At 36.2% G+C, this 25,993-nt stretch overlaps 1 protein-coding gene across 5 annotated transcripts in view; it reads left to right on the forward strand.

Moving 5' to 3' along the window:
* The window catches only part of CCSER2 (coiled-coil serine rich protein 2), a 151,793-nt gene that overhangs the window by 33,157 nt on the left and 92,643 nt on the right, over window positions 1-25,993 (forward strand). For 4 of the 5 annotated variants that reach the window (XM_032423829.1, XM_032423830.1, XM_032423831.1 and 1 more), the window contains exons 3-4: window positions 9,963-10,053; window positions 18,782-18,944. In XM_032423829.1, the coding sequence (XP_032279720.1) occupies window positions 9,963-10,053; window positions 18,782-18,944 (254 nt within the window). Of the gene's footprint in view, window positions 1-9,962; window positions 10,054-17,551; window positions 18,071-18,781; window positions 18,945-25,993 lie in introns of those variants that run through there. The other variant, XM_032423833.1, reaches the window with a different exon arrangement.

Below are 25,993 nucleotides of genomic sequence, written 5' to 3' on the forward strand. Positions count from 1 at the left end.
AAATCTTCATATTTGTTGATTCTTTCTTCTCCCTGTTCAGATCTGCTATTGAAATTCTCATGATTTTTTTTTTCATGAGGACCAAATCAAGGTAATTTATTTGAAATGTTTATCACAATACCTGGCATCAAGTAGGTATGCAAAAATATAGGTTTACAACTGTATAATCTCTTAATTCTTAAGAGTTAACAGTTAATTGTTCTTTCTTAATTTTTAATATCGGTAAAAAAATTACATAAAATTTACAATTGCAGCTATTTTAAAGTATAGTTCAGTAGAATTAACGATATTCATGTTGCTGTACAACACATCTTTGGAACTTTTTTTATCTTGCATAATTGAAACTCTATATCCATTGAACAACAAGCTCTTCTTTTCCCTCTCCCCACCAGTCCCTGGTAACCACCATTTTACTTTCTGTGTCTATGAGTTTGACTATTCTAGATATTTCATATATGTGGAATCATGCAGTATTGTCATTTTGTGACTGGCCTATTTCACTTAGCATAGTGTCCTCAAGGTTCATCCATGTTACTGCATTTAATAAGCTTTCCTTCTTTTTTAAAGGAGAATAATATTCCATTAAGTGTATATACCACATTTACCCATTCATCTTTTGATGGACATTTGGATTGTTTCCACCTCTTGACTATTGTGAATAATACTGCAGTGAATGTGGGTGTGTACATAGCTCTTTGAGATCCTGCTTTCAGTTATTGTGGATATATACCCAGGAGTTTCAGCAAATTTTTCATTTGTTATACTTTAACTTCAGAATTTGTTTGTTTGTTTTTATATTCCTTCTTTACCCATGTTCTGTACTTGGTTAGATATTCGTTGCCTATGGTTTTCTTGAGTTCTTTGAACATATCAAAGACAGTTGTTTTAAAGTCTTTGTCAATAGACAAAATTCAGTGCTTGAGCTCCTTCAGGGATCATTTCTGTTATTTATTTTATTTTTTTATGTGAATGGATGATACTTTCTTTGCATGACCTGAAGTTTTTGTTGAAAACTGGACATTTTGAATATTTTAATGTGGTAAAACTGGAAATCATATTCTTTACTCTCCTTAGGGTTTGTTTTGTTACTTGCTGTAGGCTGTAGGTGTTTGCTTTTTAGGTAGTTTTTTAAAACTATTTTTGTAAAGTCTTCTTGCTTGTCATGTTTGGTCTAAGAAGTTTGTGTTACTTTAGCATGTGTTTCTTTAGTGTTTTATGCAGGGATTTCCTTGAATGCCAAAAACAAACAAAAGAGACAAAAGGAGGAGAGAAAGAGAGTGAGAGTAAGAGAGAAGGGAAGGAGGGAAAGATGAAGGGAGGGTGACAGAGAAAGAACAAAGAATTCAAAGCAGGAGAATAAAAAATTCTCAAAGTCAAAATTAAAAAAACCTTGTTATCTTTCATCTTTGCACTTTGGCTCTTTGTTCGTGTACTCCTTCAGTGCTTAGCCTGATGATTTACAACCCTGCCTTAACCTTCACTTACTACTTTTTCTGAGCCTAGAGATTAGCTAGAGTTGAAGGCTTCAGGTCCCCTTAGGTCTTTACTGAGAATGCATCCTGCCCTGGGCTTTTTTGTAGCTTTCTAAATTCCTCACTGTAGGGGTGTCTGGGTTGCCCAGTTGGTTGAGTATCTGACTCTTGATTTGAGCTCAGGTCATGATATCGGGGTTGTGAGATCAAGCCCTGTTGCTGGGTGTGGAGCCTGCTTAAGATGAGAATCCTTCTGCCCCTCCCCTGCCATGTGCGCACGCACGCTCCCTCTCTCTCAAAAAAAAATAAGTGATAAATTCCCCACTATACATGGCACCTCTAATTATCTAATTTCCCAAGGGAACACTCTCCCTAGCCTTTTTCTCAGTCTTTCAGTATTCAATTATATGTGTCAACTATAGTATTTTTTTTTTTTTAAAGATTTTATTTATTTATTTAATTGACAGAGAGAGAGAGAGACAGCGAGAGAGGGAACACAAGCAGGGGGAGTGGGAGAGGGAGAAGCAGGCTTCCCGCGGAGCAGGGAGCCCGATGCGGGGCTCGATCCCAGGACCCTGGGATCATGACCTGAGCCGAAGGCAGTCGCTTAACCGACTGAGCCACCCAGGCGCCCCTCAACTATAGTATTTTGCTCCAGGGTGATTGTGGATTGTTTGCTTCACAGTGGTTTTGAGCAATGCCCATTACTTTTCTACCGTGTGTGAATTCCAAGTTAGGCAAAACAAAGACATGCACTTTGTGTCAGTCATTCAGGTAACCCCAAACAGGTTGGAACAGAGAAACACAATTTTTTGGTATAAGGTCTCCACTGAGCTCTTTGGAAACAGGGACCAAGGTCCTAAACTGGGAACAAGATCTGCTGTCCTCAGATTTGCAGCCTAGCTGTAGAGGGGCATATGGGAAAGGCCAGTGTCACTGATAACTGGAATGCAGACCCTTAGAGCAACTCTGAGAAATGGTTTAGAAGTCTCTTAAGAAGTTAAACATATACTTACTATGTCACCCAGCAATCCCACCACTTCTGTAAATGAAAGTTTATAATCACATAAAAACCTGTACATGAATGTTCATAATAGTTTTATTTATAACAGCTAAAAACTGGAAAAACCAAAATGTCCTTCAGTGAATACATGGATACACAAACTGGTACATCCATGCAATGGAATGCCACTCAGCAATAAAAAGTAATGAATTATTGATCTATTCAGTGACTTAGGTGAATCTTTTTTTTTTTTTTAAGATTTTATTTATTTATTTGTCAGAGAGAGAGAGAGGGAAAGAAAGCACAACCAGGGGGAGCGGGAGGCAGAGGGAGAAGCAGGCTACCCACTGAGCAAGGAGCCTGATGTGGGCGGAACTCGATCCCAGGACTCTGGGATCATGACCTGAGCTGAAGGCAGATGCTGCAACCAACTGAACCACCCAGGTGCCCCGACTTAGGTGAATCTTAAAGGCATTCTGTTGAGTGTAAGAAGCCAGTCTGAAAGGGTTACAAACTGTATGATTCCATTTATATGACATTCTTGAAAGATAAAACTGTAGTGACGGAGAACAGATCATTGTTTGTTGGGGATATGGGTGGGCAGCGGGTGTAACTATAACTGGATAGTACAAGGGAGATTTTTCAGGTGAAGAGACTATTCTGTGTCCTAACTGCATTGGTGTTTACACAAATTAATATGTATTTTAAAATTCATAAACTGTATACCATAAGAAAAAATTAATTTTACTGCATGATAATTACAGCAGATTGTGATAGTGCTATTCATTTGTCAAAAACTTGGAGGCTTTTGGGGCACCTGGGTGGCTCAGTTGTTAAGCCTCTGCCTTCAGCTCAGGTCATGATCCCAGGCTCCTGGGATCGAGCCCCACATCGGGCTCTCTGCTCAGCGGGGAGCCTACTTCTCCCTCTCCCACTCCCCTTGCTTGTGCTCCTTCTCTTGCTGTGTCTCTCTGTCAAATAAATAAAATATAAAAAAAACAAACAAACTTGGAGGCTTTCTCCAATTTATTAGTGAAGGAGGGATTCATGGGAGGAAGAACTGGCCCCCACCATCTCATAGCTTGCTCTATTTGTTTTTTTTTTTTTTTTTTAAAGATTTTATTTATTTATTTGACAGAGAGAGACACAACAAGAGAGAGGGAACACAAGCAGGGGGAGTGGGAGAAGGAGAAGCAGACTTCCCGCTGAGCAGAGAGCCCGATGCCTGGCTTGATCCAGGACCCTAGGATCTTGACCTGAGCCGAAGGCACATGCTTAACAACTGAGCCCAGGCGCCCCAGCTTGCTCTATTTGAATGGAAAAGTATTCTCTTCTCAGAGGTCAAGGAAATTCTGTGATGATTCTGCTAATATGTATTCAGAGTTTTAATTCCAGTGAGGCTTGTGGGAAGCCTCTGGGAGCCAGAATATACAGATTTAGGTTTTCTTTGTCATACTCCCAGCTAATGGTCTTATTAGATGGTCTCCCAACTAAAACAGGTATAAGTGGATATTGGCTCTCAATAAGTGCAAGCTTGCCAGTGAGAGGAGCCTGGTATAACAAACATGGGAACAGAAACTCTTTCCCACGTTAACCAATCTCCATGCTACATGGTTTTCTTTCTTTCTATAATGATACAGCTCCTAACCTGTGCAGACGACAGATTTCTAAGCTGGTGAAGAAAAATTACAGTAGATCAATTTTTTTTTTCTTTCTCTCTTTGCCTGGTTCCTTACTGAAAAGTCTCAACAATATCTCTGATATAACTCAGAGAAACATAGACCTCCTATAAAGATGAATAGGGGGAAATTGTCTAAGACAGATGTTAGAATCCAGTCTTCAACTCTGTACTGTCTCTCTTGTGAAACTCCTTACTCAGCTTTATATGTCATCAGTGTGGTGCTAACTCCCACACCTCAAATCTCTTTGCCGAACTCCACACTCATATATTGTCATCTGCTGAACATGTCTTCTCAAAGATGCAGCAAGCATGTCAAAATTACCAGGTTCTAAAATTATATATTAATTCTTTTATCTCTTACTAGATTTGGTTTTCCTTTTTTTATACTTTAATTCTAAATAGGAATTATCCATTTGTTTCTTAAGCCAGGAACCAAGGAGCTATTCGTGGCTCCTTCCTTACCCCTCAGTGAGCTTTGGTTCTATAGATCCTAACTCCTCAGTATGTTTCATAACTGCTTATTCTTCATTCTCACTGACACTGATTAATGTCAGACCACCATCATATGTCACATGCATTCTGCAATAGCCACAAAACTGCTTTTTCTTTCCTACTTAAATTCATTTTGTACACAGCAGCCAGAATAGTATTTCTTTAATGTAAATCTCAATTTACCACTTGTGAAAACTCATCAGTCATACCCCTTTCATTGATGTAAAGTCCAAACTCCTTAATGTGGCCTAAATAGTTGTTCATGATGTAGATCTGCTTCTCTGTTTGAGTGTTGTCTTAGTCATCTAGGGCTACTATAACAAAATACTGTAGACTGAGAGTGGTTTAAACAACAGACATTTATTTCACAGTTTTGGAGGCTGGAAGTCCAAGATCAAGGTGTTGGCAAATTCATTTCCTGGTGAAGACCCTCTTCTTGGCTTGCAGACAGCCACCTTCTTACGATATACTCACATGGTTGGGGGAGAGAGAGTGTGTGCTCTGGTTTCTTTCTCTTCTTATAAGGACACTAATCCCATCATGGGGTTCCCACCATCATGACCCTGTCTAAAACTAATTACCTCCTGAAGACCCTACCTCCACATACACTCATATTGTGGGCTAGGGCTTCAGTATAAGAACTTTGGGAAAATACAGATACTCGGTCCATAACAATTATTAACGAACTACTTGCAGTTATTTGCATGGAGCAGGTCAGCAAACTGTGTCATATAAGCCACATCTGGCCAACCACCTTGTTTTTTACAGCTTGAAAAATGTTTTTTATATTTTAGGTGGTTATACTTTAAATGGTTATATAAGTACCTATATAATATACTGATTTTGTCTGTGGGCCTGTAAAATCTAAGTATTTACTTTTTGTCTTTTAAAAACAAATTTGCTAACACTTAGAATAGATTATGCTTTTTGATTCCTTGCCTTTAGCATACTGTTTATGCAGAAGGTATTCTCCTCTTCCATGTTCTAGAGGCCATATTTGCTTGTTCTTTAGATTTTCTCTGACTTGACCTTGTTTTAGGTTTTTTTCTGACAAGCTAAGACTTAGATATCCATCCATTGGGCTTTCATGGTCATTGAGCCACTACCATACTGTAAAGGAACTGTTTGAGGGAAGACAAGTAGACTTGGAGGGCTGTTCAACTTTGTTAAATTAACATTTGTGAAGTAGAGCGCTGGAGTGTTGGATGGTGAACCCCAGTTCAATAAAAGACCACAAAGGAAATTGAAATAGAGAAGTTTTTATTACTAACAGGTTCTGAAGGAAGTATTTGGCATGCCTGGAGGGGCCATAAAAGTGCAGATAAGGAGAGTCACAGAATCTGGGATATGTGACTTTATTAGGGTTGATGACTAGAGTGCTTTGGGATTCCTGAACTAAGCCTGGATTGGTCAATTCAAACCAAAAAGAGCAGGGTTTTTATAAGCCCCACGTGGGTTTATTTAAGGGGTACACAAGGGGAAGGCCCTAGGAGACAGGGTGATTATTGCTCACAAGGGCTGTTGGAGAAATCATATCAGGAATTTACATTTTCTTGTGATGCTGGGGCTGTTACGTAGGGCATGAACTCATGGGAGGGGCTAGTTTCTGTTCAAGGCCCCTGCACGTCCTTTGGCCACACTAAATGGATGCCAAGGCAGCAATATCATAGAGTAGTTTAGCTAAACTCTTGACAAAGACGTGCCTTCCATATATTGGTTTTTTTTATGTGTTGAGTTATTGAGAGCGTGTCTTTCAGTTGCCACATGGAGGGACAGGGTCTACTTCCCTCCCCCCAAATTTGTTTAGATGTCAAGACTGTATACTAAGAAGGTATGAAACGATTTATTATTCACATAATGATGCTTTATGGGGAGGGCAGGGCAGGTACCCAAAGTCGTCCAGAATAGTTTGAATTAAGTTAGGAGGGGCAAATAGCTCTGTTTTTTATTGTTGTTAAGGGATGTGCCAGGTTGATGGGTTCCCACACTCAGGCTAGGTTTGTGTGGTTTGAACTTCTCTGCTGATGCCAAGAAAGGTACACTTTTTCCAACATGAAGTTTTGCATATTATAAAAGCTTACTACAGAAAAAAAAGAGTATAAAGAACATAAGTACATATTATCTCACATAATGGAAAATTATAATAATCCTTTGACTTTTTCAGCATTAAAGATGAAGTCATATTGTACATATGCAATCTTCTTTCCCCTACCCCCATGTTACAGACCATCTTCCCATGTGACTAAATTTATGAAACATCATATGCAGTGATTTATTGTGAGTGTTAAGCTGAGGCATAAATATGGATGGTTTTCCCTCTCTCCTTTCCTCCCTGTAACTACTGATAACTGTGTTCCCCTTCCTTTTCCACTGGGCTTTCTTAGTACCTTCTCAGTGTGATATCATAATTATTCTATTACTTTTACGTTCATTGAAACAGGCTCATTCTCATTCTTTAAGATTAATTTTTAAACCTTTCGTTATAAAATGAAACCTACAGAAAACCACACAAAACAAATGTAGGGTTTAGTTAGTTATTAAAAGTTGAACATCTTTTTGGCAGTGCTGCTTTTGCTGACTGGTGTGTCTCAGCAAGGCAAGGCCTCCTCTGGACTTAGAAAATGAGATTCTCTATTGCCTTTGATTCTTTGCTGCATCCTTATTTATCAGAGCTGGCTTGGGGCACCCAACATTATTTTGTTTCACACATACTTATATATACAGAGACAGCCAAATGTTTTTATAGGAGATACGATTTTTTTTAGTAAAACTACATGTCAAATGCTTAATGCAGAAAATGAGAAAATGCAAGTACTCTAACGAAAACAAAGAAAAAGAAAAACTCCATAACCCATGTTTTGGCTTCCTTTCAACTTTTTTCTTTGAATATTATAGTGTTGGTTTTTTTTTTCCATAAAATGTATAATTCTGTACATACTGTTTTACAGACCTAGTTTTTTAAGTTAATATCTAGGCCTTTTCAGTGGAAAAAATGTATTTTCTCATTTAAGATTAAAAACATTTTGTGTTCATACCAATACTTTGCACTTATATTCAGGAACATAGGGTTTTAATTTAATTTCATTGTTTTTTTACATCCTTTTTTTCTTTTTCCTAATATGAGAATCCACTTTTCAACAAACACCAATTTAACTGTTTTCATTTATACCCATGTATACACAACTAGAATAATGACACCAGTACTACCATCCATAATATAATTACTGAAAATAGTTTGAAAATTTTTCCTCACTTGAAATAGTTTCTGAGTATAATGCCATAAACTTAATACACAGTTAGACTCATTTATTTTAATTTACTTTTGACTTATAGGGGTTCATCAAAACATCTATAAGAGCAAAAGATTAGAAACAACCTAGTGTGTTTTTTCACCAGTTGACATCTTTCCATGTCTATAAATATATTTTCATTATTATTTTTTAATAAAACAATATTCTGTTGTACGACTGTGTCATACTTTGTGTTTAGCCATTTTTCTGTTCTTGGGCATTTCTACTTTTTTGCCATTCTAAATAATGCTGCAATAACCATATTTACACATACATTTTGTTTATTTCTGAGGGCTAAAAAGACAAAGGAAGAACTTGTCTTTTTAAAAAGGTTTTAGTTAGGGGCGCCTCGGTGGCTCAGTCAGTTAAGCGTCTGCCTTCAGCTCAGGTCATGATCCCAGAGTCCTGGGATTGAGTCCTGCATTGGGCTCCCTGCTGGGCAGGGAGCCTGCTTCTCCCTCTCCTTTTGCCCCTCCACCCAACTCATGCTCTCTGTCGCTCACTCTCTCTCAAATAAATAAATAAAATCTTAAAAATAAAAAATAAAAAAATAAAAAGGTTTTAGTTAAATTTTGACAAATTGGCTTCCAGGAAGTTTATGAATCTAATCCTATCTGCAATATTAATGAGTACTAGATTCTTTTCAATTGTGTTAAGTCACCATGGGTGTTAGCATTTTTTCCTACATCATATTTATTGGCTGTTTATTTTATATTTTGTGAATTGTCTCTTATGGCCTTTGCCAGTTTTTTTCCATGTCCATCTTTTTTTTTTTTTCTTGGCTTTTAGGAAGACTTACATATTAGGAACAGCAGGTATTTCATGATGGAAAGAGGTTCTGTGAAATAATCCCTTTTTGTGTCAAGATTAAATAATTATCCAGAGGTGTTTTTTGTTTCTGCTTTTTCAGAAACAATTATTCCATTTGCTTTAGTCATCAATGCATCCTGGAAGGAAGGCCAACAACACAAAACTGGAAAGTTTTGGATGGAATACCCAACATAGGAAACAAATTCTAATTTTATTCATATCATCTGTAATAAAGTAGACATCCCCCTTCTATAATGGTTTTTCAGTCCATAATCTCTAAATTGTTTAAAAATTTGTGGATTTTTTTATCTTTTTATTTATATATACTAATGAAAGGTCTTGCAGTATTGAATCAGTTCTTGGATTGGAAGGATCCGCTAGTGGGCTACAGGTCAAACTAAGTTCCTGACTTTAAACTTAGTTTTTATTTTGCTAATTTGACTTCAGAATAAGAGTCTTTGAAAGCAAAACATTACTTTTCTCAGGATAGGTGAGAGCTGGCGAGGTTGCAAATAGAGCCCAGGAGTGGCTGCTTATACCAGTTTGACTAGTCCAGTACTATTTGTCTTTTATAGAAAAAACAAATTAAGGCAAACCAAGCCAAGGTAATAGTGGTGCTGAAGTTAAGAGTAGGTGGGTTTGGCACAAGAAAGGAAATGGAATAATCATGTAGTTAAATGCTTTTGTTATTTACATGAGTGGTCCAATCCCTATATATAATCAAACACAACCTCTCACCAAATATGAATAAATTTTGGGAGATTCTTTACCATCTTTGATTATTCAAGGAGATTGATAAAAGTATGGACTCAGGAGGTAGACCTTTTGTGTTTGCATCCTATTTTGGCTCTCTGTACATTAATTTCTAGTAATTATACTAGTCATTAAATCATAGAGTTATTTTGAAGATTAAATGAATTAATATTTGTAAAGTACTAAGAACAGTATCTTGTGGACAGTGAGCATTGTGTAAGTTTTTAAAAATGAATTAAAAATTTCTTGGTGGGAGGAAGAGTAGAAGAAGAATGTTACAAATAGTTTAACAAGTAAACCAATTGAATCTTTTCTATTAAAAAATTTTTATCTTAAAAATTTATTTTTACAACACAAACATTGAGTAAATTCAGACTATCATAGAGTGATGTTTTCAAAACTGATGATTACATACATTTCTTGAGGTAGGTTATAGCATTTTTTACTGCTTTTGTTCACAGGATATCCTGAATAATCTTGAATCATGTGACCTTGAGGACGATGACCTTATGCTTGATGTGGATCTGCCTGAGGATGCACCTCTTGAAAATGGTAAGTGAGGACAATATTGAAATTCCAGAGGCATATATAGTTGAGCTGCTTGTCTAGGGCCAATTTACTATTATTTACAAACTTCTTAATCTCAGTGAAGGAAGTCTTTTCAGACTGAGAATCAATCTTAAGTGATACTAAATAAATTCATTTGCAAACTTATTTAAATGTTTAAAACCTCGATTTTGTAGGTCTTAGATATAATTCTGTATGATCCAATAAAATTGTATATCTATATTATAAAGTAAGTAGTAGATAGGATTTGTCCTTTTTGCCCCTGTGTACATATCCAACTTTTCTTCCCTTTTGTTTTGATTCTAAGAAGAAATACATTTAGAGAAACAGAGATATCATTTGACTTTTGATACAGCAGTACAATTTATTAAATTTTACTTATGATAAGTAAGTTTTACTAAGAATAAGTATTTTTAAAAGATCAATTCTGAAAAAATTTTAAAAAGATTAATTCTGGGAAAATGGTGACCTTCTGAATGAATCATTCCACTTTTTTTTTACTCCCAAATCCAATCTCTCATCCTCTCTGGATCCCAGTCATGCTGGAGTAGGGATTTAGACAATCCATATGCAAGAGGGGCCTAGGTACTCTTGCCCCCACTAACTTAATATTTGTAGGATTTCCTATCTTAAGGACTGATCTAGAATCAGATACCAGCCTAAAAAAAAAGCCCCTGGGGCAAGGGTTGAAATGGGAATTCTCTGGAAAGAGGAATGGCTCCAGAAGATCTGTGGATTCCCTGTCAGTCAACATTTTCCTGGTCTCTCAGGCCTCCCAGGGGCAAGAGATGAACCAAAGAAGGTGGTGAAGTCCTTTTTGTACATGATGCTAGAAAAATGTAGGGATATTTCAGAGAGGGCAGGTGTTTGTTCTGGTGCTATTGAAGGTACTAGGAGCTCACGTTTGTCACTCCTCCCCCCCGCCCCCATGCTGCCAGGATGCTCTGTAACAATCTCAAAATCTCAGTGGCTTTCAAAATAAACATTTATTTTCTGTATTCATGGATCTATAGATTAGCTGGGACAGCTCAGGCTGTGGGATTGAGTTCAGGTCTGCTCCTTGTTTCTTCATTTTGAGACCAGGATTACCTGGAGCAGGTTGCTCTCATGGCAGATGGCAAAAGGACAACAGGTTGAACAGAAACAAAAATATAATAGCTCTTAGGGTCTTGACTTAGAACCAACACACTGTTACTTCTGCGCACATCTGTTGGCCAAAGCAAGTTATATGGCCAAGCCTAATACCAGTGGGACTGGGAAGCGGATTCTGTTTGCAGTTAGAAACTCTGTGGCAGAGGACACTGAATATATAATTCTACTAAAGGAGAGAGTGAAGAGCTGAGAACAATATCTACTCTACCACAGGGGTAGAGACTCTAGCACCTTCTCATGGTTCTGCTGTCACCTGGGATACTCTGGCAACCAGAGTTGAGTTCCAGTCAACTGAGAAAGAAAAATCACAGCCAACATCCAGGAAGAAGAATAGGGAAAACAACAGAACTCCCAGGTTTAGAGTGGCCCAAGGAAATAATAATGAAAGCACTTAAGGAAATAACAGTTGTAGCACAGTGCTTTCTGGAGCTATAAAAGATTTCCTAATAGAACAGTTCAGTAGATGACAGAAAGCATAGCTGCTGTTGAAATCCAAATTAGTGGCCTGGAAGATCAGGTGGAAAAATATTGGAGAACAGGGGAAAATATAAACCATTGACAATTATGGGGGGGGAAATGAGATGATGAACTAGGAGATTTCATGTGAAGTTTTAAGGGTTGGTAGTGAGGAGTGAGGAATATACTTCCTTGGAATAAATCACATCCTAGATAATGCATTTTACTTTGACAGATTTTAACTTCTCTTTGGGAACTTTATACCCTTTCTGAGCTATAGGAATTGGTATTAGAACCTGCCTCATCTTTAGAGGACAACATAAAGTTATCCTCATGATAGATAAAATTAGAATCATAGGGAAATTTAAAATCTTCGAGGTCTTGGTTGGGGACTTATGAAAAGTAGTAGGGAACCCCTGAGGTATAATATCTCACATATATTGTAGATTTTCCTCGGAGAAGGCAAACAGATTTTGACTGTTTTGAGATAACCGAACACTGAAGAAAGCAGAACATAAGTCTAAAATACGTAGCCTTCCGAGGCACCAAACATAAAATAGTATTCAGGTTTGGTACTACTGGGGAGTAAGGAGTGACTGTTCTCTTTATAGCTCTGAGGTCCTGGATGACTATACCCCCCACTGAGTTTTTTGATTGGGAGGATAGGAATGTTACAAGGACTGGTACTAGGTTTAAAGGAGTTTTCTAATATACTTTTGACTATTGATTTTCATTCCCTTTAGCTTCTGGTTTTGGTGGCTATTATGCAAATTTGGGTAGAGTTTTGAATGGGTCACTCTGAAGCTTGGTGTGTTCAGCATCACTAATTCTGCCAATATCAGTGGAATTTTTACCAACAAGAAGTCTGAGACTTTGTTGAGATCTTTAGTTTGGGTTTAACTTTGGACACAAGTTTGTTATGACTTCATTATGAATAAGGGATCTTCTGGGATTTCAAGGAAGAGGCCATGAGAATAGTCATCTGGCAATTATATTTGTACAGTAAATCATGACCTATTAGGTAGCATATGTGATAACACAGAGGAGGAAAGAATGTTTGGTGGTCAGGTGTTTCTTGGATTGTTATGGGCTAGGATTTGGGAAGTGAGAGTTTTCAGAAATATCCATAACTGAGTTGTTTGGTGACACTGAGGGGGGAAGATTATATAACAATAGGAGGGTTTAAGGTTGATATCATAGTGCCTGTAGCAATAAAACATTTGCAAGATTTTCTTTTAATGTTTAGAGAAAATTATCTTTTGAGTGCAAGGATAAAATTGGAAATTGAGCACTTGATCTCCCCTCCAGAACACTTTGATTAATCACCTACTTTATTTTGTCTTTTATTTCACAGGTGATGCAGGACACTTGTTTTTCCAGTGCCCTGCTGTTAGAAGTGTACTAAGAGACTTCTTCCTCTAGTGTTTAATTGGCTGTGGTGGAAGCATCTAGTTGTGATATGTGAAGGACATCATTTTATTCTGAGTTGTATTCTACTTTTTTCTAAGGCTCTTTCCAAGTATTAGAAATCTGGTAATGAGGCTATATTTATCCTATTTCTGCCTTAAAATCCTTTACAGAATGTGAGGAGACTGGTCACATCTCTTTCAGAATCTACCCCTGAATGCTATCTAAAGGTGTTAGTCTACTCTTGAAGTCTGCAGTGGATTTATCCTTTCTTTCCTTACAGAACTGAATCAGAGCCCAATCTACATTCATAGAGAAGACTTTGTTAACAGCCTCTGAAAGTCCTTTTCTAACCTCTTCTAGTTTCTTATGCAATTGATGGAGTTCAGTATGTACTACCCAAAAATATGGCACCTTGGCATATTGAATAGCTTAAGCTCAAGGAGTTTGAGAAAATGGCAGAAACAAGAAAGTCACTTTGACCTCCTCCCCAACCCTCCTTCCCTGAAACAGATCATAAAACCCTCATGTGAGAGGTACCCTCCCTATACCTAGAGGAAAGGCGCATTCTTAATACCAAGACAAAGAGACTCCCAAGAGGAATCCTAAAAAATAGGGCTTGCTAAGTTTCCCTCAGTTTACTACAGTTACCTCATACTCCTTGACCTGTCATACTCCTCCATGACTGACCACTTTTTATCAAACCTAGCATAAAAATACACAGGTCTGGGGCGCCTGGATGGCTAAGTCGTTAAGCGTCTGCTTTCAGCTCAGGTCAGGATCCCAGGGTCCTGGGATCGAGCCCTGCATCGGGCTCCCTGCTCAGCAGGAAGCCTGCTTCTCCCTCTCCCACTCCCCCCGCTTGTGTTCCTGCTCTCGCTCTCTCTCTCTTTCGAATAAATAAAATCTTAAAAAAAAAAAATACAGGTCTGTTTCTTTGGGTCTTTATTTCCTTGTGAAGGCTCCCCTGTTACAAATAATATTAAATAAGTTTGTATGCTTTCCTTCAGTTTAATTTTCTGACCCTACAAGATCAAGAAAAACTCTTTCCTCTTCTACACAATCAATCATGGTTCTTAAGTTACATGACCTTCAGATTCTTCACACTGTGCCTTTTCCATTTTATTTTTTGCACCTGGGGTTCCCTCAATATATGAACTAATAATGTGTAATAGGGATCCTGGATTATCAATTCCTGAAACTATTCTAAATACCTCTGCAAATTTCTCCCAGTCTTATTTAGATCTTAGAAAACATGCAGCCATGACTCTCAGCTTAGAATGAGTCCAGGTCTTAAAAATCAATCTTATGGGGTTTTCCCTCTTCTGAAAGAGGTTTAACTTCAAGAGATAATGAGCCTTTGAGGTTTCTGGCCAGCTTCAGGGTAGGGAAAGAGGTCAAGGGAGAGATGGGGCAGAGCAAAATCGAGGAGCATAGAATGAGGGAAGAAGAATAAAACGAGAAAGGACTTTAGGTTTCAGTTGTGATTAGGAAGGATCTGAAAGACAAAATTGTTTTAATTCTTTTACATTTTTTCTTTTACCTTTGTCAAGGAATCTCTTAAGGAAACAGTTTTGGTTCTGAATTTCTTTTGGCAGACTGTTGAGTATTTGATATTTTCACCTTTTTTGTTCTAAAGTTCTCAAATGAACTGTTCAGGTTGTATCAAAAACACAATTGTATTGCTTTATTCTCTTGCTCTGGAACATCTAATGGTCACTCATTGCCTACAGATTAAAGCCTAGCATTTGGCATATTTATAGTTTAATCCTCAGGTTTATGATGTTTCTATAGTGTATACCTTGTTACATGTGCTATTTTATCTACTCCTTCTGTTTTTAAACTTTTCTCTGGAAAAAGATGTCTTCTGGGGCGCCTGGGTGGCACAGTTGGTTAAGTGTCTACCTTTGGCTCAGGTCATGATCCCCCGGTCCTTGGATCAAGCCCTGCATCAGGCTCCCCGCTCAGCAGGGAGTCTGCTTCTCCCTCTCCCTCTGCCTCTACCCCCGCCTCGTGCTTACTTGCTGTCTCGCAAATAAATAAATAAATAAATAAATAAATAAATTCTTAAAAAAAAAGAAGAGAGATATCTTTCTAATTACTTCCTGAATCCCACACCACAGCAAGTTATGGTTCCTATTAAATTGTACTTATTCTTTGTTATATTTCCTAAGGCCACATTTTTGCTTTTATTGAGTTATAGTTATATGAGTTCTATAGTATTATCCTTGATCACTTTCCAGTTACTGTATTTTCTTCTGGAAATTTATCTTTCTTTTTCAGTGCTAATTGTGTTTAGTAATAACAAGGTTCATGATTATTATTATTATTTTTTTTAGATGAGCTTTTCTTCTTTTGAACCAAATTTTAGTTCAGAACTTTTCTGATCAGATTGTAAAACCTCCTGCAAAGCACATTCTTTCTAGGCTTTGTAATGTGTAATTTCTTCCTGCCATCTTCATAGCCAATTGTTATTCACAGGTGGAAATAATACCTATGTCATCCATTACCTTCCTATGACTTTAAATAATCAGAGAAATAATCTAGGTTACTTTTGGTGTTATATTTTTTCCTTTATCAAATCAGAAGAAATGAGTGTGATGAGTGGTAGATCTAGGCATCCCAAGTCCCATACCTTTCAGTTAGCTATCTATATTAGATCCTCTTTCCCTCTCCTGATATTATTTCTGTCTCCTACTCACAGTAAAAGAACTAAAATCTGCTGCCTCTTACTTTTGGACCTGGAAACCTCCTTCACAGGGCCTTTATTTTCTAGTCCTAAATGCATAGTTAGGGCAAAATCTGGTGTGTAGAGAGCTGTGATCAACATACCTGGTTAAAATTTTTCAAGCCAGGATATGTTTTGGTTTGCCTCATCATGCCTTATGGTATTTCATGTTCAGAGGGATTTATTTCCTTTCTTAGTCTTCTTTGTCGTGTTCCATCATTGGCTATGGAAATGGTTTTGATTTATCTCCATCTTGTAATTTTGTTTGCTTTCCATTTTCTTTTCTATGTTGTTTCTTTCATTCTGTCAGAGAACCCCCTAATCTTATCTAAGAAACCACCACTAATGTTATTTCACATTATTTTCTTAGTAACATTTTAAAGTACATGAATATATGTTTGATGGGTGCCTCAGATAGGAGTATAGTTAACCCTTGAACAACACAGGTTTGGAATGTGTGGGTTCATTTATATGTGGGTTTTTCCAATTAATAAAGGACAGTACTATAAATGTGTTTATTTTCCTTATGATTTTCTTAATATCATTTTCTTTTGATACAGTGCAGTACTGTAAATGTATTTTTTCTTATGATTTTCTTATTTACATTTTATTTTCTCTGGCTTATTGTAATACAGTATATAGTACATATAATGTACAAAATATGTGTTAAATGACTATGTTATTGGTAAGGCTTCCGGTCAACAGTAGGCTATTAGTAGTTAAGTTTTGGGGGAGTCAAAAATTATACACGGATTTTTGACTGTGCAGGGGGTCCCATACTCTAACACCCACATTGTTCAAAGGTCAACTATATAAGCAGAAACCTTAAAAAGTCTTGGAGCACTCATTTATCTGAGAATTTAGGCCCCTCTATCTCAGTGTCTACCAGTAGTCTTTTGTGGTCATGGCAAATGTTTGTTTCCACTGTTTATTTGCCATTGTGTCTGTGGTTGAGTTCTTGTTTCAATAAAGGGGCTTTAATCTGTAGCCTGTGTGTAGTATCAACAACCTCTTTAGCAAAAACAAAAGTGGCACATCAATTTTATGCACTTTAATTTCCCACAGTATTTAACCCCATCTCCTGGCCTATTTGCCTGGTTCATTTGCTTCTTGCTACTCTGTATGCACTTTGTTGATGATATCCTAATTACATATCAGATTCTTATTATGACAGAATTTCTTGTTTGGGGAGTGAGTGGAATTTTACTTGCCTGAATTAAATATGGATTCAGATAAAAGTAGATAACAGATTATCTCTAGCTTTATAGAATTGCTTAAACTAAAGTAACATTTTAATGCCATGTAGAAATACTTGAGCTTAACTGAGTCTTTGAGTGTAATACAAATATGAACTAAAATCAGTTTTAAGTCTTTCTGGGATATTTTTAAATTTATTTTTCTTTTCCGATCTCATCTTCCATTCCTTATTTTTTTCATTATAATGGTCACCATGTCTTTATTTATCTAACAGTCAGGTTTTCTATAATTGAACTTTAAAAAAAATAGATAAAAAATAGATTGTAATTTATCTCAATAAAATGACAAGAAATTGAAATAATTTCAAATGTAAGGCTTCTTTAGAAAATATTTTCTTTAAATTTTTTTAAACTATAAAATGTATAGTTTTCCCCCAAAATTGATTTCTTTAATGGTTATAAATAAAATTTCAAAGTGTTTTAAAAAGTTATACAAAATTATTATGCATTTAGAAGAAATTACGTTACACTGAGTTTAGTGTATATGAGAATTGAACATCTGCACTTTAACTACTTTTTTGTAGTGGGGAAGTTTGTTTTTATCTGGTGTACTGTAATGAAACACTTTCCGTATTTCAAATTCAAGTTTTAGGTTAAGTGAAAATAATCACTTAAATAATGAATTTTTTAAAATTGGGGATCACATTGATTTCTACAGCTTCTTTATTCTAAGCATTCTAAGCATTCCGGATTTGAACTTTCTCATGTAATAATTCTAAGACTAGAGAAACCTTTTTTGTTCCTGGCTTGAGTTAGTGTTTAGTTGTATTTTTAGTAACAGTCCTAACTCAGTAGCTATGTAACCACTGAGCGAAGATGGAGTCACAGGGTAAACTGGGCTTGCTTCCCACAGGGAGGGCTGGGAGTTGAGCAGGAAGGAAGGCCTGTTTGTCAGTGCCTTGTATGCAACTATGTCTGAGTAGGCAGCCGGCGACACAATGTCTCCCTTGTACAAAGTAACTCTCTTAGTGAGTGCTCAGATATGTGAGGAAAAAGTGTTTGGGTAAGTGAAGGAGAAGCTTGGGGTGTTTGAAGGAGATTCTTCTCGTGTTTTTGTGGCATTTGGATTTCAGGGAGTGTACTATTTGTTGCGGCAAAGTACTGGCTTTGTTTTCAGTGACATTTTAGACTTTTTGAACAAGCTCTACTGTAAGCATATTGAAGCTTCTTACTTTCTAAACTGTGAGTTTAATTTAAAAAAAATACGATTTGTTTGTGATGAAAACTTAATCTGTGCTTCTTGAAATCAGTGAAAGCTAATTGTGGCATTTATTTTTGGGAACAAGTTCTCTACTAGACTTAAAATCTTATACTTTTTCTAATAATTTTCATTCTGAAGTCAGAACCAGCTAGTGATAATGATGAAAACCACTAAAAACTAATTACTGGTGTTTAAAATGTATAAAATGTATAATGTTTATAACAAGGATAATTTGCTTGTTTTAAAACACTGGGACCGTTGTTACTTAAGTGCCTATGATATGAAAGTTTTATAATTTACTTCAATTTGGATACTATAAAGTTCAGTTTTCACCAAAAGAACTAGTTACTTTTCTTCTGGAAATTTTGATTTTGTGATTAGCTAATGTAAATGGCTGGTATTTTTAGCATATCATTTTTATATTCTCAGCAGCGTTTAATTATCAAGCTATAAGTAGTTAACTTTTATAGAGTGTGTGCATGTTTATAGTGTTTTGCTTTTGAATCTGTCTAGTGGAGTGTGACAATATGAACCGCTTTGACCGGTCAGACAGAAATGTTCGGCAGTCTCAGGAAGGATTTTGGAAAAGGCCACCCCAGAGGTGGAGTGGACAGGAGCATTACCACCTCAGCCATCCTGACCACTATCATCACCATGGAAAAAGTGACTTGAGCAGGTGAGTCTAATTTAGATTATATTCCCTTTTGATTAATTTTGAATCCTAATATTCCCCTGCCCCCTCAAAACTATTTTTTAATTTGGTTTTTAGAGGCACCAAAAAATATTTCAAATTATATATGGTATTAATTGGAATAGTTTGTCTGATTCTTTCCTTTTGGCCCAAATCTTTTTTCATTAGCTTTATCATAAATAAAAGTATTTTATTTATGTCTGCTATTTGTACTTCATGTTTTGGTGTGATTTTCTAGTTCTCATTTGGGAATGATTATATGTTGAATTTGTTAAAGTTAATTATTTTTAAAATAATATATGAAATTAGTGCCAAGTGATTTGTCTTTTGCTTATATAATAAATTAAAACCTAAAAGTTCCTCAAGTACTGTTAGAAATGAAGATACTGTACAATGCTAGGATTCTTTTCCTTTTTGAAGCATAGCATAGTTTTTAATTTGATAAGATGTGCATTATGGCTCTGTAGTCAGTCAAACCTGAGGTCAGACTGTGGCCTGACACAGATTAGCTTTGTGAGCTTAAATAATTTATTTAAACCCTCTCTGCTTCAGTTTATCATCTGTAAAACACAGTTAATAATACCTTTCACTGTTCAAGGATGAGAGGCAGAAGTGCTTGAGCAGTATATGGCTTAGAGTAGGCACCCAGTGGTGGTAGTTATTATTAATTTTTTTCCTTTTCACTTCCTCATCTCATTTCACTAGGGATTTGAGATCATTTTGGGGCACAGTTACCAAGCAGATAATAAAATTGGATAAAGAAACAATGGAAGGGAAATGTGTGGGTCCATATAGTTCTTGAAGTAAGAAAAAAAAATTGGCTCTAAGAATCCTTGCAGCAAAAACAAAGAACAAACCTTGATGCATTACAAGATTTATACTATACATAAGAAAGAATGTTTCTCCTGAACTGATTTGCTTTCATGAGACAGAAACCTGAAAGAAGTTGCTTTGCATGAGTTCTTAGAGAAGGGGAATACTTTGTGATATAGTGAACAGGTCTCAGCTTCCCAAAGTAGAAATGATAAATTCCTTAAGTCAGTTTTTTACTTATGTTCTTCAGTGCAAGCTACAAAGAACTCTAGACTAGTGAGAAAAGGCAGTTCTGCAGTGGGTCACAAAATAATGAGGTTTAACTAAGGATCCTCTGTTGGTATAATTTGATGAAATGATAAAATGTAGAAGATCTAGAAGAATACATGGAGTATATATTTTTCCAGGCATTATTTTGGCTGTTGTTTTTTTATAGCAGGCTTTTGATAAGGAATGGACATCAGAGTTGTTATTGTCAGGCAAGAATATGATGTAAAGATAGTTGTGATTGCAAATAATGAAGATTATGCTTCCCTCATTTTTGATGGTTGGTTTATAAGAAGGTAAATTTGAGGCCAACTTATGAAAATTTAGAAGCCTAACTAAAATATGAATTGCTTATACTTCTGATAATATTTATTCATCCATTTAACAAATATTCATTGAGAACCTATATGTTGAACTCTGTACTAAATTCTCAAGCTGGGTTGAATTTGGAAATAGTGTGAGAGGTGATAGCTGTGGATTGGTAATGGCTTCTTAGAGCATTGTTCTGAGGATGCTAAAAACAATTATGTAATGCATGAGCTCAGTTGGAGTCATTACAGTTATTGGTTATGTAGAAGATTCATGTTCCTCTTCCATCCCATACAAAGTTGAGTAGTAAATATTTCTTGGATGTTGAGTCTGTGGGAGAGGTAGGTATATTACAATATTAGTGCAGCACAATGATGATGGGTGCCTTAATTAAAGTGATTTATATAGGACTCCAGAAGCATGCAGCATCTGGTTTTTGTCTAGGGTAGTGGTGTGTAAAGGAAGTTACTATTGAATGGGTAAGTGTGACTGTAGAGATTGCAGAGGAGGAGTTTCTATAGGAGAAGGATGAGTATTCAGATGGAAAAAAATAGCATGTGCAAAACCATATATCAGTACTGTGTTATTTTTAGAGAACTAAGTTCATAGCTGGATTGCAAGGTCATTTGGAGGAATGAATAGATGTGCTCTCTAACTCTTAACAGCAAAACTCTCTATTTTAAGATAATGAGTGGCAAATTTCAGCTTAAAATGGGATTATAAATCAGACTGTCCCAAATGGAATGAGTTACCTGGATGGAGGTAGTAATCTCTGTCCCTGGGAATGATCAAGCTGAGACTGATTAGTCATCTTTCAGAAAAGTTAAAGAACATTTTCCAAAAACCATATTCCTGGATGTTAATAGGTGTAGAAGAGCAATTATCTGATCAAATAAGTATAGGAATAAACAAATTAATATTAAATGAGTTTTTTGTAAAGTGGACTTTGCATTGCCTTTGATATATATAGTACTATGATTTTGCAAAATGTGGTAAAAGATAGAATATGTAGCCATTTTGTAAAACATATGACTGCAGATCCCTTTTACACAGTATATTTTGAGGGACTAGTAATTTGTGGATCACCCACACTGTTGATTCTCAGGGAGGAGAGAGAAATGCACCATATTCTTGGGGGTTGCTCATTTGACTCAATGCAGAACTTCCCAACAAGTGGGCACACTGGTTTGTCATGAATAGTTATAGGTTAACCATTTTATTGATCCCTTCAGGCTTTGGGGTGGCCATCTGGGTTTGGGATATCTAGATCCCCAAGAACTAGTTATGAAGTTGGGTGGTACAGAGAGAAACTCCATTTAAGACAAGGCTTACTCTCCAGTATACCTTAAAACTATTCTCTTCTCTCCATGCCTTGATTTTTAAAAGCTTGGATACACTAATCCCAGGGCCTTTTTGACATGACATGTGTAAAAGTATCTCTTCCCATTCTATGACTTCTTGAGTGTAAGTTCCCTTTCCTTTCTGTCCTTTAATTCCCATCATTGTCTTCTTTTTTTTTTTTTTAATTATACGAATCTGTCTTATCCATAATTTAGGGGACTGGTAGTTCAGTTTCCTTTATATTTTTATCATAATACTATGCTCTCTTTTCATCTGGCCTAAGCGTTCATTCCTCTTTCTCCTGCAACCTCCTTCTTTCCCTATACTTTCCATTATGCTGTATGGAATTCTCTCACATCCTAACAAACTCACATTTTTTACCCCTTTGCCTACATTCTCCTGATTGCAACTGAAATCTCACTCTTTCCTAAATGTACTGGTTCCCTAGTAGTATTTTTATATGAAGGATTCTTATTTTCCAATCACTCTAGTACTTTACTGTTTAGAGGTGGGATCTTTTGTCTTCACTCCTTATTTGCTTCTAATCAAAGTATTCTTCAGTCTCTTTCCTTGAGACTTAGGGCATTTGGCTGTATCAAATCCTCCTTATTGGTCCCTACCCCTCGCTCACAAAAATTTTGACCCTTGGCTTATTTTCCCTCTCCGTTGTAAGCTTTGCTGCAATCCTGAATGCCTCCAGTGTTCATGTACATGATTCTTTAACCTCCTGGCTCCTTAGTTTCTTAGAATTTTCTGTATATGAGATCATGTCATCAGAGAATGGAGATAGTTTTACTTTTTTCATTCCCATCTGGGTACTTCTCTTTTTTTTCTCCTGCATAATTCCTATGGCTAGAACCTCCAATACAGTGCTGAACAGGAGTGGTGAGAGCAAACATTTGTGCCTTTCTATTATTACGGGTAAAGCATTCAGTCTTTCACTGTTAAGTATGATGTTAGCTCTGCTTTTTCATGGGTAGTCTTTATCAGTTGAGGAAGTTCCCTTCTATTCATATTTTGTTGAGTGTTTTTGTCATGAAAGACTGTTAGAGTTTGTCAGATGATATTTCTGTGACTATTGAGATAATCATTTTTTGGTGTTCATTCTCTTAATGTGGTATATGACATTGACTGATTTACAGATGTTGAACCAGCCTTGCATTTCTTCGATAAATTCTACTTGGTCATGGTATATAATCCTTTTTATGTATTGCTAGATTCAATTTGCTAGTATTGTGTTGAGAATTTTTGTGTATATATTCATAATAAGTATTGGTCTATAATTTTATTTTTTTGAGATGTCTTTGTGTGGTTTTGGTATTATGATCATATAGATTGAATAGGGAAGTGTTTCTTTCATTTCTGTTTTTGGAAGATCTTATAGAATTCACCAGTGCAGTTATTTGGGCTTAGGCTTTTCTTTGTGGAAATTTTTTTGATTACTAGTTTAATCTCTGTAAATGTTCTATAGATATCTATTGGGTTTTGTTAGTTTGTGGTATTGTTCAAATCTTCTATTTCCTTGCCGACCTTTTTCCTAGTTCTGTCCATTAATGAGGAAGTATTAAAGTCTCCAACTATAGTTTATCTTGTAGGGAAGGTCTGATAGCAACACATTCTCTCAGTTTTTGTTTATATGGTGATGTTTTAATTTCTCTTTAATTTTGAAGACTAATTTTGCTGGATATAGAATTCTTGGTTGACAATCTTCCTTTTAACATTTTGACCCCCATGCTTTCTTATGAAAAATCAGTGTGTCTTCTCATGAGTCGTATTTTTCTTGCATTGTTCAGGATTCTCACTTTTTCTTTAGCTTTTGATAGTTTATGATGTGTTTCTCTTAATATATTTTGGAGTTTGTTGAGCTAATGACTAGATAACAATTTTTTTTTAAATGCCTTGAACCAGTAAGTATCCCAGCCTTTGCCAAGGGGCTCTATATGTGTATGTGTTTAGGGATACTTTCAACAACCTGGTATTGCAGCTCTGCCTTAGCCTTCGTTTCCTCCTTGCTCAGAGACTCAGGGTCAGCCAAATGTGAGAGGTGAAGGCCTTTCCAGGTATTTCCTTGGCATGCACAGCCCTACATAGGTGTATGGCCTTCTCTATGTCCAAGAATATGTTGGGGCATTTCAAAGCCTCCTGTAGGCATCTCCTTCCTCAGGTTTTTCTTTAAGTTTTTTGATCACCGTCTCTGACAGCTTGAAATTTTAAACAATTGCACTGATTTTTTCCAACAAATGCGCTAGAGATAAGGCTGTTCCCACTGAGAAACCTCGGAATTGGGTCAAATAAAACAACAACTGAGAATGGGCCTTTTCTAGGGAGGTGCTAGTTAGGTCAAATAGTAACTATTTTCTGGAAATGGTGCTTTTCCAAGAATTCCAAACCCAGATTACCATTCACCCCTCCCCCTAGTGATTGCTGAATTTCACTGCTATTATGCTTGTAAGGCTCTTGTTTTTCAAGCTGCCACAGAGCTGGGGAGATAGGCATGGCAGTAGAGTAAATTAAAATCCACAGAGCTTGTTCTCACCAAGATTCAACCGTTTTGTTTTTTGGTTTTTGATTTTTTTTGTAAGTGCTCCTTGGTTGTGGCAGGCGTTTGGTTGATTTCCATAGTACTGAATAAGTTGATTTTGACAAATTCACCATTGTTCTCAATGCTTTTATGGAGGAGTGGACTTTTTGGAGATCTTTATTCTGCCATTCTAGAAATACTTCCTTCTGTCATTTTTTTTTCTTTTTTATTGATGGACTTCATTTCTTAGAGCAGTTTTAGTTTTAGCAATATTGAGCAGAAAGCATAGAGAATTCTCATATACTCCCTCACCTTCTTTAATGCAATTTTTCCAATTTAAACATCTTGCATTAGCTGTTCCAGTTGATCAGTCAATATTGATACACTGTTATTAACTAAAATCCATAGTTTACATTAGGGTTCACTCTTTTGTACATTCTGTAGCCTTTGACAAATGCGTAATGATCTGTATCTACCATTACCTATCATACAGAATAATTTCACTGCCCTTAGACTACCATGTCCTCCTTGTATTATCCCTTCCTTCTTCCCCAACCGCCACCAATACTAATGGCAACCACTGATCTTTACTGCCTTCATAGTGTTGCCTTTTCCAGAATGCCATATAAGTTGTAGTCTTTTCAGATTGGCGTTTTTCACTCAGCAATATGCATTTAAGTTTCCTCCATGCCTTTTCATGGCTTGCTAGCTCATCTGTTTTTATCACTAAATAATAGTCTATTGTGTACGTGCACTATATAGTTCATTTATCCATTCACCCCCTGAAACACATCTTGATTGCTTCCAAAATTTGGCAGTTATGGATAAAGCTACTCTAAACCTTTACGTGTGTAAGTTTTGAACTCATTTTGGTAAATATCAAGAAGCACAGTTGCTGGCTCATATAGTAAGATGTTTAGTTTGGTACAAAACTGCCAAATTGGCTGTACATTTTGCATTTTCTCCAGCAATGAATGAGAGCTCCCAATGTTATACATCCTCACCAGCATTTGGTGGTGTGTTTTGAATTTTAACCATTCTAATAGGTAGGTAGTGATATCTCATTGTTGTTTTAATTTGTAGTTCCCTAAGGATATATAATATTGAGCATTTTTTCATATGCTTATTTGCCATTTGTACATTTTCTTTAGTGAGATGTCTGCTTAGAACTTTTGCTCGTTTTTAAATTTGGTTGTTTGTTTTCTTGTTGAATTTTAAGAGTTCTTTATATATTTTAGATACCAGTCCTTTATCAGATATTTTACAAATATTTTTCTCCCAGTCTGTGACTTCCTTTTCAAATCTCCTAATGGTGTTTTTTCAAAGAGCAGATGTTTTAAATTTTATTCAGTCAGGTTTACAAATTTTTTTTTTCATGGGTTGTACTTCTGTGTTGCCTCTAAAAAGTTATTGCCCAACCCAGTGTCACCTGGATTTTCTTCTTTGTTACCTTGTAGTTTTACATTTTACATTTAGGTCTTTGATACATGTTGAGTTAATTTTTGTGAGCAGTGTGAAGGATCATTTTTTTCTGTATGGATTCTAGTTTTTGTAGTATCATTTGTTGAAAAAACTATCCAGTCTCCTATATTTTGTTTTTTTGGTTTTTTTTCTTTTCGTAGGTTTTCTTTATTTTTTTTATGAAGTATAATTAACATACAATGTTATTAGTTTCAGGTGTACAACATATTGATTCAACAGTTCTGTACATTACTCAGTACTCACCATAAATATAGTCACCATCTGTCACCAAAACAGCATTATTGTAATATTACTGACTAAA

The sequence above is a fragment of the Phoca vitulina genome, unplaced genomic scaffold, assembly GCF_004348235.1.
Source record: "Phoca vitulina isolate PV1807 unplaced genomic scaffold, GSC_HSeal_1.0 scaffold29, whole genome shotgun sequence".
In the NCBI taxonomy this organism is placed as follows: Eukaryota; Metazoa; Chordata; class Mammalia; order Carnivora; family Phocidae; genus Phoca; species Phoca vitulina.